The sequence below is a fragment of the Austrofundulus limnaeus genome, unplaced genomic scaffold (assembly GCF_001266775.1).
Source record: "Austrofundulus limnaeus strain Quisiro unplaced genomic scaffold, Austrofundulus_limnaeus-1.0 Scaffold23, whole genome shotgun sequence".
Lineage (NCBI taxonomy): Eukaryota > Metazoa > Chordata > Actinopteri > Cyprinodontiformes > Rivulidae > Austrofundulus > Austrofundulus limnaeus.
This window is the reverse complement of record NW_013952425.1, coordinates 2,450,382-2,467,206: the sequence shown is the minus strand read 5'-3', so window position 1 is coordinate 2,467,206 and position 16,825 is coordinate 2,450,382. Positions and strand designations below refer to the sequence as shown.

The 16,825-nt window shown below is 40.1% G+C and overlaps 1 protein-coding gene across 2 annotated transcripts in view; it reads left to right on the top strand.

Moving 5' to 3' along the window:
• dhx15 (DEAH (Asp-Glu-Ala-His) box helicase 15) overlaps window positions 1–13,902 on the top strand; it is a 44,709-nt gene extending 30,807 nt beyond the window's left edge. Inside the window, exons 10-14 of one of the 2 annotated variants that reach the window (XM_014004376.1) lie at window positions 4,961–5,152; window positions 7,959–8,081; window positions 9,619–9,809; window positions 10,861–11,030; window positions 13,543–13,902. In XM_014004376.1, coding sequence (XP_013859830.1) covers window positions 4,961–5,152; window positions 7,959–8,081; window positions 9,619–9,809; window positions 10,861–11,030; window positions 13,543–13,660 — 794 coding nt within the window. In that variant the 3' untranslated portion in view covers window positions 13,661–13,902. The remainder of the gene's footprint in view (window positions 1–4,960; window positions 5,153–7,958; window positions 8,082–9,618; window positions 9,810–10,860; window positions 11,031–13,542) is intronic. The other variant, XM_014004377.1, reaches the window with a different exon arrangement.
• The last annotated feature ends 2,923 nt before the right edge of the window (window positions 13,903–16,825 follow it).

Here is a 16,825-nt window from a genome sequence, read left to right as displayed (position 1 = left end):
CAAGTAACTAGGTGTTAATTTTCAATGTAAAGAAGTAAAAGTATCATTTTTAGCTGTACAATGTAACTAAATAAAAGTAAAAGTAGCGATTTAGAAAAATAATTAGTAGAATTAAAACTCCTCAAAAAACTGACTTAAGTACTGTAACAAAGTTGTACTTAGTTACTATAAACCACTGGTTAAAATTGCTTAAACTAGCCTAAAATGACTAAGAAGTAGCTGAAATTAGCACAAATAAATGGAAAGATCACAGTTGTTGAATTAAGCAGTAAGAAGTTGAAATGAACACAGAAAGGTATATTTAGCTGAAAAATTCTCAAATTAGCTAAAAACACACACAGAAAAAAACTGAAATTAGCAGAAAGAAGCTAAAAGAAGCACAAAATATCTAAATTAGCAGGTAACAGCAGAAAATGTCAGATTGATAGATAAAAAAGCTAAAATCAGCCAAATAGAAGCCGAAAGAAGCTGAAATTAGTACAAAGGAGTTAAAAAAGCACAACTAAACTAACTGACTAGTTTTAAAGTACAGTAAATAATTATGAACATTTTGAAGGGTTTTAAGGATGTTAAAAACTGTTCCATTTGAAATGAGATATACTTGGCAAAAAAGCTAAATACTTTACGTCAAACAGTATAAGTTGCTGATGTACCAAAAGTTGTAGCAAGATTGTCCCAAACACTGTAAAAAAAATGAAATGTTGGATTTACTTAACCATGTTATGTTACCTGGTTCCACTTAACTGAGTTGAGTAAATTCAAAGCAATATACCAATTTTTTAGTCAAAGAACATGAGTATGTTGCTTTGAATTCACTCAACTCAGTTAAGTGGAACCAGGTAACATAACATGGTTAAGTAAATCCAACATTTCATTTTTAGAGTGAAGGAGCTGAAAGTTTCAATATAGAAATTGTTGAATTGACACAAAAATTGTGGAATGAGATATATGTCGAAAAACGTATGGAAGAATAAAATATCATGTGATTAGACAAATAAACCTATAAACAGTAAAAGAGTCGTTAACAGGATGCATTTATATAAAGCCAAGGCATAGAAAACAAAGCGCCTAAACAAACTTTAGGGCAAAACCTAAAGATTTACAGAGAATAGTTTTGGAAAAGTTGTCCCACGAGGTCTAGTTTTCCTGTGTTTGTGCAGCTTGTCTCTAAATGAGCAYGCCTCGGCAGGGAGGCTCGCTCTCCAGCAGTGCCATCGGTGTTCAGCCAAGTTGTCCTTCCATGCCTGAGCCTGAGCRCGCTCCAGCAGAGCGGTACCTGAGGGTCTCTGCAACACAGAGGAAGAAGGTCGAGCAGCAGCTCTTTAGACTCAAGAAAAATCATCGAAATGCCACTAATATTGTCTGTTAAATGAGTGGTGTTCGTGTCAGATGATGATGCTACGCCTTAAAAGATGAGGAGATTTATTTATACTTTTAATAGAGCTACATGAATCTAAAACAGAACATATTCAAAGTGAAAATCTGACTTCATTAATTAGATCTGTGGGGTTTTTTTTTGTCTAATTTAGACACCAGATTAAGGTGTTTTTGGGGAAATTGYTGTTTTTTGACATTTTCAAAAAGAAACCTCCCTCCTTTCCGTACTCTTAACCTCCCTCTCTCCCTCCTCCTCTTTTCTCACCATAATATAGTTTTCATCTCACCTCTGAGATTAAACCCATCTCTCCCCGTCCACTGTGGCAATCGCCATTTGGAGAATGAAATTGGTTACATCAATAGCAGCACTATCACCTCAGCAATTGCCTTCCCTTTATATTCCTTCAGCGAAACGTGACTGACCTCCAATGCTTCCATCACATTTCTCACAAAACGCAACGAGATACATCAACATATGGGATTGGCCTTGTCTGCGGAGTCTTAACTGGGAATAGTGGGGTTCAGGGGAAGAAAAAAAAAACGAGGAAGATTACCTTTTTATTTATTTGATCCAGTGGTGGCAGATGGTTTTATCTTCACTGTCTGGATGCTGGAGCTTGTTGGGTGCAACAGATGAAGTCTGCTTTAAGTCGGACAAGTTTTATACCGTCTATTAACAGGGGAACACGTTTTATGTGCTTTGTCAAAGGCTATTGTTAGAGGAAGCGGTCATGTTGAAGGTGTGTGACTCTATAGAGCAAAACAACAAAAACAACTAAGAGAATTGATTATATTTTTTTATAATATTGAAAATTTATTTCTCACCATCTCTAGGAAAGTTTACTCCAGGGTGTTGGAAGAGAGGCCCTGATCGATTGTCGACAGGACAGGATCTCAAGGTGCAGTCTTGGAGAGGAGGGTGTTTAGTTTGGGAACCACAGGGTCTCATCTCTGCTATATGTGAATGATACGGTCTGTCTGTTGGTGTCTTTGGACCAAGATCTTCAGCTTGCACTGGGGCGGTTCGCAACTGAGTGTGAAGTGGCTGCATGAGAGTCAGTTCCTCTAAGTCTGAGGCCATGGTTCTCAACTGTAAAAGGGTGGAATGCTCTCTCCGTGTTGGTGCATCGGCCTCAAGTGAATGAGTTTAAGTATCTGGGTGCCTTGTTTACTAGTGATAGCAGGATGGAGCAGGAGATGGATCGACGGATTGGGGCCTCAACCGCAGTAACGAGGCCGTTGCTTTGGTCGGTCGTGATGAAATAAGAGCTGAGTTGAAAGGCAAAGCTCTCAGTTTACGTTCCAACCCTCACCTGTGGTCATGAGGCATGGATCCTGACAGAAAGAACGAGATCTTGGAATAAAGCGTAGGGTGGTCAGGCTCAGCCTTAAAGACAGGGTGAGGAGCTCCGTCATCCAGGGGAAGCTCGGAGTAGAGCCTCTGCTCCTCCACATCGAACGGAGCCAGTTGAGGTGGTTCACATGATTAGGATGTCTCTTGAACGCCTCCCTTTAGAGGTGTTACGGGTACATCCCACTGGTATGAGGCCCTGGGGAAGACCCAGGGCTCGCTAGAGGCATAATGTATCCTCTGGGAACACCCTCAGGTCCTCCAGGATGAGCTGAAGAGTGTCACTGGGGAGAGGGATGTCTGGATTTCTCTCCTAGACCTGTTGCCTCCATGACCCCACTATGGTTAAGTGGTAGAAGATGAATGGATTGACAAATGATTGACAAAAATTTTAGATATTGCAAAACCCTGCTTTAGACCTACAATTCTTAATTTGTTGTTTTTTTACTGAAATTTGTTCAAACACTGTGTAATGTGAAAAAGATGGCAAGGTTTATAGTTATTGTCTGCTAGAGCCACTATGAAAATTATGAGGATGAACAAAGTTATTCTTGGTCCAACCATTTTGATCTTGGACTAGCCTTCGGTTCATCAGTCTAGTCAAAAATAAACTCTGTTTCTTCAAACCTATTTTGTTTAAATACCTTTCTGCAACAGGGAAGATAATATTTGCAACATAGTTCCCAAGCCTGGGATCTAAACAAGTTAATCATAAAACACAGAAGCAGCAGTGAATCAAACAAAAAACTGCAGAAGAAATCGGTATCAATTTACCCAAGCATGTGGCTGGGTGGGATTCATTTTTCTTGTGACATTTCCAAAAAGTACCTTTTCGAAACCAAAGTACCTTTAGCCTTTTGCCTCATTGATTTGTCTCTGGGTTAATATATCGGATTTTGCACGTTGAGGCAGTCGATACTTACTTTCTGATGAGTCGGTACAGATTGAATTTCCACGCTGGTTCATCACGCTAGCTATACTTTGAAATCAGATTTTCACCTTTTGTTCAGCCACACTCAAGTCATTGGAGTTAGTAAGTAAAAAGTAGCTTTGATGCCCCAAATCAATATTTGTTAATCATAAGAAATACCTCCCTGCTGTTTTAAATTGAATTTTTTCCTTTTTTTTTCAGTGTGTGTGTGTGTTGGAAGCACTTGAAATGAAAGCGAGCGTGTAGCAAAGCTGCTGCTTGAAGCTAATTTTCAGTTAACATGCAACTGGTCATTAGGCTTCAGCTCTGCGGAGCCAAAGGTCAATAATTGCATCTGGAGGAAAATCTTTTAACCAAACGGTGGAAGCCTTTTGTGTTGAGGCATTAAGTAGAAAGTTCCCCTGTAATTACATTAGTTGTTTAGGATCGCCTGAGTCGCGGATGAAAAATGAGCTCTGCCATGATTGCTTCTCCGCCGCGTCGCTTGTCCGGCATTGACTCTGGCCTTCACGTAGAGAGAGCCGCCTCGTTTCTATTCGCCTCACGCCGCCTTCCATCAAAGCTGCCAACTGCCTCGCTTTGAGTGTTTGTGTCGTTCCTTAACAAGCATTTGTCTTCCATTAAACTCCACGTACGGCAGGTGATGGATGTCTTTTACTGCCTTTTTTCCTCTCTTTTTTTAAAAATTTTCTTTTAATCAACACTCAGTTGGTCAATCAGGTTGTTTACTGAACTCACAATCCATTTTGGATGACATATTTTAATAAAAGTCTTACAAAGTAATCATTTGACGTACATCTAGTTATTCAAATTTAAAGCTACAACAGCTAATTGACTTTAGCTATTCTAAAAATACCTATAACTATCAGTTTGAGAGAGATTGAGCTAAAATTTGTTGTGGTAGTAGCTGAGAGTCATCGTCAACACTTACTCCAAGAGCCAACACATCTGGCAAAATCTCATTATTTTCAAAGCTTGAGAAAAACGGTTAAAATTTAATTTATGTATAAGAGATAAACTTTGTTTTAAACTCTRCCATGATAGACAGTGGGCCATTTGCATTGATTCAAAGGATTCTAGACGCTTGATCATTTAAGTTTTAATCAAATCTGGCATTAATGTGTGTAAAACGGTTCCAGGTTCTACTGCTCAAATGATGTTATTTTAAGAATGACAGTTTTGCAAATCGTCCAGATTTACCACCTGTGTGGTTTTTTTTTTCCTTTGCTCCTGGCCTTGGAACACTTTAACAACCCATCGCTCCAATTCTGTCCACCCCTCCCCATCGACCCCTCCCTCAGCCCCAGAGACCCTGATGCGAGCCCTCGAGCTGCTGAACTACCTGGCAGCGCTGAACGACGACGGTGACCTGACCGAGCTGGGCTCCATGATGGCAGAGTTCCCCCTGGACCCCCAGCTAGCCAAGATGGTCATCGCCAGCTGCGATTTCAACTGTTCCAACGAGGTCCTCTCCATCACTGCCATGTTGTCAGGTAATGCTCAGGGCCGGCCCGCTGCGTGGGTCTGAGCTGCTGCTCCATTTACTGTGATGAGAGAGAGCTCAGAGGAAACATGCAGAGCTTTTTTTTTTTTACTTTATTTCATTTGTTTTCTCTGTGTAGCAAATTATCTCATTAACCAGTGAATACATTTTAATGAAACTTTCTAAAAATAATCATTTAATCTACGTCAACAGGTGTGTCCAATCCTGGTCCTCRAGGCYCWCTACCCTGCATGTTTTACTTGTTTTCCCTCCAACACACCTGATTCAGTGATTAAATTACCTCTTCATGTTTTGCAGAAGCCTGTTAATCACTCKYTCATTCTGACCCACTGTGTTTGATTAGAGRAACCTCCAAATCCTGCACGTTAGTGGCCCTCGAGGATCGGGACTGAGCACAACTTATTAATATTGTGGTTGTGTCCAAATTTAGGGGCTGTGTCTTTCAAAGGCCAAATACGTCAAAGCGATGCGCTGAAGGCTGTCCAAATTCAAAGGCTTCTCAGAATGTGACACACAAATGCATCCTCTTTTTCCCCTGATTTGATGGACGGATCCGTTGTATCATTCTTAGACCACTGTATCCCAAGATGCATTTGAGCCAACCGGGAGATTTTTTGTGTTTGTAATGGCGTACGAAGAGACAGGAGTACATTTTTAAATAAAAGTCTGGAGGTACAAAAGTGGTTGTGTTGTTAGACTTTTATCATCTACGTAGACATGCTTTTCAATATTATTCTTGTCAGATATAAAGGATATAAACCTGAAGGCTAGACCGTCCAAATTCACTGCCATTTTCTTCCGGTCTTTGGGGGTAGGCCGGGTCCTTTGAAGAAAACACCCTACCTAGACTGTGGCCCATGTACTGTAGGCCAGGGGGTCTCCAACCTTTTTTTGCTTAAGAGCTACTTTCACAAAATGAAATTGTCCAAGAGCTAGTTTAGTTTAGTTTAGTTAGCAATAAGCTTGTTTTGCACAAAAACATGTAGACTCCAGCAGGAAGAAACCCTGTGCTGTRACATACACCACAGCAGAAGGGGTTTCCCAGGAGCTCTGTGTGTCTCAAGGGGATATGAAAGGTGTGTGCTATAACGAATGCCAAACAACCATACTGAGCACTAAACTGTTTGATTGGCAACCATGGGGAAGGGACATCGATAGATTGATTGGAATTAAATGAAAGTGTAGGGGTCACCTGGAGTGAAATTTGTTTGGCCAGTGACAAATTAAATTTTGCTTCTCCTAATTTTTGATAACTGAAGAGTTACTTTAAATGAGCTCACGAGCTACTGGTTGGAGACCACTGCTGTAGGCCACATCGTTCGCAATCCATGTAGGCTAAGTTGCTAACGAATATTAAAAAACAAATTCTTCGATCCATGATGAATTTCCAAACTACACTGACTTARTAAAAAAAGMAAAAGAAAACTCTGCCATCTTCATTTTCCTGTTTAGTTTGCTGACGGCACAATGAATCCTGGGATATCCTCGGCCAGGAAAGATACTCATAGGCAGCCTCCATTTTCAGGATTTTGTGGGCCACATTCATCAAATTCAGTTCAAATTAAAAAATACTTTACTGATCCCAGAGGGAMATTAGAAAGCATGAGCAGGAGCCCACGAACAGCGACGTATGAAGCCGATAAGTGCGCACTCAGGAGGAGGCAGCCCCTGAATTGAGACACAGCCTTTGAGTTAACCCCATTAAAGATGGCCGCCACAGCTAAGGAACTAAAAAAGACTCTTACTCAATCAATTTTACAAACATGGAGCTAAAATTTAGTGTGATAGTATCTGAGAGCCATCCCTAATGTATACTGTTTGTAAGATAAATGTACATGTACATGTTTTGTAGTCATTGTGGCCGCCACAGCTAATTTACTTTAGCTAACCCAGTCTCWAACTCAGCCAAATGTACAGATAATGAGATAATTAGAATTAAACTTAGTGTGGTRGTAGTTGAGCATCATCCCCATTAGTACGCTAAAAAAGAATAGGTCTTTAACGTTATGTGCTAAAATTGGGATTTTAAAGAAGCTCCTTGAAGCACATTTCAACCTGTTACAAGCTGTAACTATTGTATTAATATACTTTGAATACATGTGTGCCTACCAGAACTTAACTACAAGGCAAGTAGAGTATGAAGTCAGTGGTGTCAGCTGTTTGTGAGAAGGGGGTGGGGGTAAAAAATACACGTCTGAACAAAATGTATAGGTGTAGCTGGAGCAGAACCAGCATGCTATGGCAGTAATTGCACTTTGGGCTTGCCAAAGCAGAATGCTGCTCATTGAGATGAATCTTGACGTCTTTGAAGGGGGAGCGCGAGGGTCTTTGAGAGCAGGGGGAGGTTGGAGGAGGGAAATGGATTTAACTAGCTGCTTGGACGTGGCGTGCACTTAAATCAGGTGTTTTCAGGATGGAAGGTTTTCGCTGAGTTCATTAAAGTAAGCAGCCGCAGCGCACCTGAAGAACGGTGCTGTCACGGCACCACGAGGCTCGATAAACACAGCTTTTATCCATTAAAGGCGCAAGTTAAGCAACTCGGGGAGAGCTAAGAAAAGGGGACTCATGAATTTTACCGTTACTGTATCAGGTCACTTGGAGCACTTGTTTTGGATCCCATCCTCCCTCTCTTCTCCCCCCCCCACCCCCCACCCATCACCCATTTCCCTCCATCAACACGTGCCCTGTGAAGTGCTCTGTGCCTCTCTTCAGCTGAGGCCTTGTTCCTCTCTGTGGGATTTGCTTAACTTATCCCTGTGGGCGGCTGTGTTGGGGCCTATACCAACCTTGTTTAGTCCCGCAGTGCTTCGTCCGACCCACGGAGGCCAAGAAGGTGGCTGACGAGGCCAAGATGCGCTTCTCCCACATCGACGGGGACCACCTGACWCTGCTCAACATTTACCACGCCTTTAAACAAAGTGAGTTATCCCTTGATGCTTGTGATTTGCTTCAAAGTTGGACCAATCTAAAAAAAAAGGCTGGAATGTTGTGTAAAATGGAAATAAAAACACGATTTGAAAAGTTTTTCAAGTTTCATAAACCAATTTCTTTACGCTGTGAAATGAAACATTTTTTTATACACAGGTAATTTTGAATTTGATGGCAGCAACAAAAAGCTGCGACAGTAGAAAACAGCTGGAGGAACTTTGTACAATTAATTAGGTTGACTAGCAACAGTTTAGTAAGAAGAATGTGTATAGAAACAGTATTTTAGAGAGGTTGAATKCATCTGGAAAAAAACCTAAAAATAGTGGAACAATTTTGGAAAACTTTTAATACCCCATCATCTGCAGCTGAAAATATCATCTAGAGATTCCAAGGAGAAATCTCTGTGCGCAAAGAACAAGACTGAAGTCAATACTGGATGCTCATAATCTTCAGACCCTCAGGCCGCAAAAAGACCCAGGGCTGTTGAGCAGCTAGAATGGGGCATTTCCCTCCAAAAACTCATTAGCATTGCTGTCRCCATCTTCAAAACTACCTTGTTTAAAATTTTAAAACATGAGTTAGGAATCCATGKATGGTCCTGTCTTTGGTTTTTCCATTCAAAATAAAATCACAAAATGAAAACCGCGTTTTAGACATCCACAGTGTTTGATTTTTGCTTCAGCTATCTAAACCAAAAATAGGGTATAGGGTTAGGGTTGTTTTATTTTGTAGCAATACCGTGAATGACAGAAGWTGCCAAAAAAGTAGAGTTTAAAGGGGCTGGAAGACTGCTTAAAAACAGAAACTGTTCCTAATGATATTGTCTGCACTTGAACCCTATTCTACATAATTTGGAACAAGGGCATAACTTTAGGTCTACCATTGGGGGKTTATGCTCTAAAACCCTGCATGTCATTTTCAGCATTTATGCTTWAATGTACACATCATAAATTTTTWAATCAGGTCAAAGTTTCCTAAGGACTACAAAACCATTGCATCTGTCTATTTAACCAGTTATTTTCTATTGTGTTAAACCAAATTATGTCATTTTGTTGGTTGGGGGGGTCATAATCCCCTAACCTCTCCACAAATTACACCTGTGGTTTGGAATATTAAAGTAATTTTGTTCACTGTAAAATCATCAGCTGTCAATGAGAGGTATGAGAAATGAAGACGTAACACACTAGGAGTTCAGGCCTTGATTTCCAGTTCCACCAGAAGTTCCCAAATGGTGCGCCAAAAAAATAAAAAGCTTTAACCATTAAAATGGGAAAAAAGTAGCCTTTTTAAATTTTTGCTGTTTTTATAACTACAAAAACTCAAAAGTAAAAAAAACCACCCTGGTTATTCACTTTTTTTGTTTTATTGTAAAATGTAAAAACTAAAGAACAAACCATACACAGATTAATAGGTGTGTAAATCACGGCATTTTGTTTTTATTGACATTTTACACAGCTTCAATATCTGTGAACCCGTTTTGTAAATCCATCCAAAATTAACCCTAAGTTGTTCCTGTGTTCCACGCAGACCATGAATCCAATCAGTGGTGCTACGATAACTTTGTCAACTACCGCTCGTTGATGTCTGCKGACAACGTTCGGCAGCAGCTGTCGAGGATCATGGATCGATTCAACTTGCCAAGGAGGAGCACCGACTTCAGCAGCAACGAMTATTACCTCAACATCCGGCGAGCCCTGGTCACCGGCTTTTTCATGCAGGTCATTGATCAGGGGTCTTTCTGGGATTCTTAAAGCCRTTGTTCCAAAACCTTTCAGCCAACAAAATATAAGTTGTAGAGATTTATGACACCGTCTCTTGCTAGTTGAAGTGTACAGAAGGACGTTTAACAAATAGCCTCATGAACCAAATGTCATTTTGACGATGCRACATGGAAGACCATAACTCACCTTTTTAGACATATTAGGTTGAAATTTGGTGTGGTGCTAGCTGAGAATAAGCTTCGTCACATATTGAAAACAAAAAAATCCAATATGGTTGCCATAGATAAAAGGCAGAATTGAGCATAACTCAGCCAATTTGTATGTTGGTAGCCAAAATTACCGAAATGCCCAAGACTGTTTAAAAAAATCCCACTCCTAGAGGCAAGCCAGAAACTCTTTTAGTTTCTACTTTGTTTTTCAGTCACTTTTCACTCTTGAGTTAATTCAGTCACTGTTAATCTGAGATCTATTGTATTTGCAGAACTATTTTCTACTTACTGAAAATGGAGTTGGGAATTGCCTTTTGAAACACACACAAATAAACACACACAGCACCGGTTTGTTTTAAACACATAGCGAGAAATCAGATTAATTTGTCTCTCGCTCAGGAAACAAATGGTCGTTTTGTAAAAAGCCTTTTTCGGGGCCACCTGAAACAAGCAACCTGACAAGTTGAATTATGGTGTTAATATTGAAATATTTGTCAACATTAACCTTTATCTTGGAGACAAATTTGCAGCTCGTGTTCAAGCGTTCGGTGTTTGGTATCACGTCTTTGTTTGGAAAGTCCTTTATTGAGACTGATTGCCTTGTTTAATCACGGCCGCCGCTGCCTCTGCCCCACAGAGTGTGTGCAGATTAAATGGAAGAAAATCACTCTCTGGCCTCTTAAACATTTGTCTAGAGTACGACTTTTTCATCACAGTTTTTAGAATTCCCAGATTTTTCTATTAACAGATTCAACCAAGCATCAAAAGAGGACCGGTTTTTGTCCTCGAGTATTCTTCACTGTGTTTGTTCCTGATGTTTAGTTTTGTTTTGTAAACAGGTAGCTCACCTGGAGCGTACGGGCCATTACCTGACGGTGAAGGACAACCAAGTGGTCCAGCTTCACCCCTCCACCGTGCTGGACCACAAACCTGAGTGGGTGCTCTACAATGAGTTTGTTCTCACCACCAAGAACTACATCCGAACGTGCACAGACGCCAAACCGGAATGGTGCGTTTGAAAGATGAGCAACTTGAAGTTTAACTAATATCCGTGCAGATTATTTATTATTAAAATACTATAAAGATTTAAAGATTCTTTTGGCTACAAAACTCAATAATAGCTAAAGGTGCACCAATCACTTTTGTCAATTGATTTCACTTTTTGAGGTACTACCTCACATGGTGGTGACTGTTGGTAACTGGTGGCTTAAAATTTGGTGTTTTTGCACAGCCCGGCCTGGATTCTAGCCCGGGTTCTGCGTTTTTGCAGCAGCCCTTATGGTTCAGGTCCTCCCCGATTTCTGGGATCTCAAGAGCTGTGGTTCTAATCAGGCCGGACCATCCAGCCGATTAGAAGTCACCCATTGATTGATCCATTGGTTGCAGGGGCAGGTACAGAGATGAGTCATCTTCCAGCGACTACTGTACTCCACTAGTCTGGTGTTCACTAAGAGAGCTTTTTATTAAAGGGATCCCTGATTAGTTGTAACGTTAGACTTTATTTGATAAACATATATTTTAACTGTAAAATAAAGACTGTAAAAATACTGTAGGCTGTTTAGTTTTGTAAATTTTTAAATATATATTTTAACACGGACAGAGCCATTTTATTTACACTCAAAGCATTCTGGGTTAATGAAGACGTGGATAGGTCCTTGGTGAGAGGCTGCTAGCGAGCTATATCCACCCTGAAGGTTAATCTTGGACAATATCTGATGATCGACTCTTTGAAATGAAACCAGAGAGCGTTGACAGAGAGGAGAAGTGTGGATGGAGGACAACAGAGCTGCTTCATGGAAGAAGAACCTCAGCTTAACCTGTTAGCCTTTGGGCTGACACTGATGCTATATTGCCTTATATGTATTAGCTTGGTGCTAGCGCGACAAACAAGCTAAACTGAGGTCCTCCATCCATATTTTCAGTTGCAGACTGAGTCATTTTTGCGTTCCCCTCTCTGTCATATGGATGGAGGACCTCAGTGACGAGAGGAGAATGTGTAGCGCTGAGCTAATACATATATATGGTGATAGCAWTGGGGCTAACGCTAAAGCTAACAGGCTAAGCTGAGGTTCTTCTTCCATGAAGCAGCTCTGTTGTCCTCCATCTATATTTTCAGCTACAGGCTGAGTCATTTCTACCTTCTCCTCTCTGTCAACGCTCTCTGGTTTCATTTAAAAGTAGATCGTCAGATATTGTCCAAGATTAACCTTCAGGGTGGATATAGCTCGCTAGCAGCCTCGCACCGATGACCTATCCACATCATCATTTCCCCAGAATGCTTTGTGTGTAAATAAAATGGCCCCGTCCGTGTAATATATTTTTTAACTTTTAGTTTAAAAATTATAACGACTAAACATCCTACAGTATTTTTACAGTCTTTATTTTACAGTTAAAATTTATGTTTATTAAATAAAGTCTAATGTTACAACTAATCATGGATCCCTTTAAGACTTACTACTTAAGTACTTAGGACTTATATATTTACACAGATGCCTGAAAGTTCTGGACCCATTGTGCATCGGTGAATCCTAGAACTATATCATCCCACCAGTGTGAGCTTTGGTCGAAGACCCAGATCGAMAGTCTCTGGAGGCGATACATCATCTAAAAATATTTAAATATCAAAAATAAAGTTACCACAGATAGACTATTCAATTTGTTCAAACAAGTCTCAATCTTTCACAAAGTCTAGATAGCAGCTATAATGAAGGCAAGCAACAACAAGCTAATAACATTAGCTGCCATTAGCTTGCCATTCTATGTCGTCTTGCCCTCGCCTCTTCAGCATCATACTGCTGGATAGTCTGGTACTTTGGTACTTTTCTGCTGTATTTTGCCTTGCTGTTTATACTATTCTCTCAGCTTTCCATCTTCTCTTGATCAAAGTAGCACGAGCTTTGTGTTTTTGTCCATTTGTGTTGCAAAGTAAATTACGTCACACATTAATTTGCGCATTTTTAGGATGAAGATCGGTGCAGTACGTAAGCCCCTGTTGACTCATTATTGCAAAACAATTGGCCATTTTTTTCCCATGTTCTCTGCTTACAAAACTATTCTTGGCCATGTACAYAATTTCTTTTCTCACCAGACCATGTTCCTCTTAGCTAGGTTTATTTTGTCCTTGACAGCTAGCTGTATTAGCTGTAATTTAACACACTTTTAAATAAGCAGATTTGGACCAATTTTTACCAATTGTTATCCAGTATTTATCATTAAGAAGAACCCTCTGATGTTTTAAAACATTTTGGAGATATGTTGCCGTTCAGTAGTCGCCAACAGTCACAGACCTGTAAGATACTCAGCTAGTTAACTTCCAAAACTTCTGACACCAGCCACATCAGTGAAGGTGCAATCAGTCAAACAGCAGCCCCCCCGCTCCCCTCGGCGACCTCGTACAATTATGTACCAAATTTGTTGTGCTTGCTCCGGTAGTCACCCCGTGAATATGGAAGAAGTGTCTTTCTCCCACAAGTAAACAGCGGAGACAATTTTGTGACTGTTTGCTCGCTTTTCTCTCCTAGGCTGGTGGAAATTGCCCCGCAGTACTACGAGATGAGTAACTTCCCTCAGTGCGAAGCAAAGAGACAGTTGGAGCGTATTATTGCCAAACTCACGTCCAAGGGATACACTCAGTACTGAGACGGTCTGCGTGTGCTGCAGCGGCGTCCTCCGCTTCGAGAAGTCGAAGCTCAACTTTTGGTTTTGTTCTCCGATGACTTGTTCTACGGCAGCGTTAATCTGTGAAGAGTTTCCTTTGCTTAAATGTTATTTGTACAGGATTTCAATGGAGACTCTGATGTAATATTCTCTTGTCATGGAAATGCTAAGATTGTCACATTTCCTGTCAGCTGTTCAACCTAATAAAATCTGATTTTGTAAAATCCGTTTTCTTCTGCCAACATTTAAATTGAAGCATTAAAGCAAATCAAACCACACGCGCAGACCTGAAAAYTCGTTTGAGGACGTTAAATCTTCGTATTGGGATTGTGAAAGGATGGGGGACAGTTTGAGTTTGGCGGTGGGGCTGTGCGAGGGGAGGGTGGATGTTAATTACAAATGTTTCAGAACAAGATGAGTGTGCGAAATCCCTGCTGTGCTGCCGTTTCTGAAGTTCTCCAGCAATCTGTATATTTAAAGAAATGACTGGGATAAAAGTGCTGAGCAGAACCAGAATGTGAAAATGATGACGTTTGACCAAACTAGTATAAAAATTAGCAAATAAAAAAAGAGCTTAGTTCTTCCTGTTTTGTACATTGACAGCAGAGGCGTATAGTACATTTACGTCCTTACACTTAACGTAATTTTTTAAGGATCTGTAATTTTATGTAACTTACTTTTATTTCATTGCATTCAAAATAAAACACACAAAAAATACTTCTTTATATTAAAACGTAACACCTCGTTACACGTTACAAATTTAAATATGACCAAAACTCATGAAAGGAGTTACTCCAAAAAAAAGAGGTGTTGAATTTATTTTACCAAGTTATGTCAACTGGTTCAGTAAATTGAACATTTATTAGAGTTTGTGTGAAAGTATTTTTACTTTTACTTTATTACTGTGAGCAGTTTTATGACTTTTACTAAAGTACCGGTACTTTTCTTATTAGAGAAATTAGTCTTTTTCTATTAGAGTACTTTTACTTTTACATAGTTTTTTTTTTTCGAGTACTTTACATACCTCTGCTGGTCGGTGCCAATTTTGAATTACATGGTTACCCCCATATAAATATTACTACAGGAAGTGCCTTAGGCTGCACAGGAAGTGCCTTAAGGCTGCACAGGAAGTGCCTTAAGGCTGCACAGGAAGTGCCTTAGGCTGCACAGGAAGTGTTACATCTATTTTGGGTCTCATTTGGTCAAACAAAATCAGATTTGGTTCACCTGCAGTGAACGTAGCCATAAATTTATCCACACTGTAAAGAATCATGTTCACTTTAGCCACTCTGAAATGTTTTAGATCTTTGTTTCGAAATACCATAATAAGCTCGCTCAAATTAGCTGTTAGCTTAGCCTCTGTTAATTGAAAGTGGTCAGCTATCTGCCCTTTTAAATTTTTTTTAAAGAAAAAAACTAATATTTTCCCCAGCTGTCCTTGCTCAAGTTTCATAGTTGATGCAGTTTGTCAATTTTTGCTTGGGAGCTGATTACAGCAGGTATACTGACGACATGGTACAGATTGTAGCATGTTCCTCCCTGCTTTCGACTATTCCATCAATTTTACAGGAACTTCCACATCACTGAACTGAGTACGGTGGCAGAAAATGACAAGTAAGCATTTTCACAATCTCTGTAGTGTCTGGATGGAGGCAGGAGGTGATATCAGACCTGCTAAGGGACTTTTTAAATGAAAGCCTGCCGATTCTGTAACATGCTACGTCAGGAAATAAACGTGCGCCTCGATATTTTTGGACTGTTGGGAGACTTGGGGGGTTTAAAGTGCTCAGAACACACATGCAGAACTGCAAAACGATGCAGGATGAGACGAGTCTTCCTCCAAAAATGAAGCCGATAGAAAAGCCATTAGGTCGGGCTGATCTGGAAATTATGTGGGATTGATCCTGAGGTAAGAACAATTTTTCATGCTCGATACTTCCGATTGATTCCCGCTGCCATAATTACAAATGAAAATCATTCTGTTTCTAAGTTTGTTTGTTTCTTAGTGTCGTGTGTGGGTTAGTCTTTCATTTCCTGTGTGTTGGCTTTAAGTGTTCATGCATGAGCATCCTTGTAGATGCTTAATAAAACTAAATATTTGACGCAATTGCAATGAGGTTTGGATTTGTTTCTTCAAAGCAACAGCACAGCGTAAAAGTTTACATCAGGGTCACTAAGAATTGGCCTTATTTACAAAAAAAGGTACCAATCTCATCAATGTCAAACTGAAATCAAGTAATGATGATTGTGTAAATATTCACACCCTTTAAGTGTGGACACAAAATGATTTCCAAGGCCCCGACATTCCCAGGACTTCTGATAAATTCGTCATCAAGAAACGAAAGGAATATGGGACGTCTATAAATCTACAAAGAGCGACCCATCCTCATGAGCTGAGTCACCGTGAAAGTGGGAGAATAACAAGACACCTGTGACCACTCTGAAGGAGTTGCAGGTTCAGCAAGGTCAGCTGAGAGAGATTGAGCTACAACTGTTGCCCTCTTTCCTCAGCAGCCCCAGCTTTATGGAAGACTGGCAAAGAGGCAGACACTGTTGGAAAAAAAACTCATTACATCTCACCTATCCCTAAACGCCGTTTGACTTTGTTGCAAAAGTTGTGACATGCAAACTATAAATAATGGGCTGCAATGATGTGTAAATTTCATAAAAACATTTTATTTACAACGGCTCATAGTAAATATACAGTATAGGCCAGGGGCGTCAAACTATAGGGCCACATGAGCATTACAAATAATATCTGAGCTCTACATGGTATTTCCTGCGTAGAAACAGTGTTTTAGCATGTCCTCTTTAAACTAAAAAAGTACTTTGTGTACGACTGACTAAATGTGAAATAAATCCTACAGAAATACTATTAAAGGTAAGAGATTTTATTCAGTGTTGAGTTGTGAGTATCTGCCACCTTAAATTCTGAACTCTCCCACTTTCCGACAGGAAATTCCCACTCAAGGGGCCATTCAGTTTAAACTTGCATCTTCTAAGTGGAGGTTTCCCACGGGTCCTTGAAATCCTTGAAAGTTAGTGAATTTGAAAAACTATTTCAATGTCCTGGAAAGTTTGTGAAAACAGCCAAAAATTACACTTGTCCTTGAAAGTCCTTGAATTTTTTTTTTTGGGGGGGGGGGG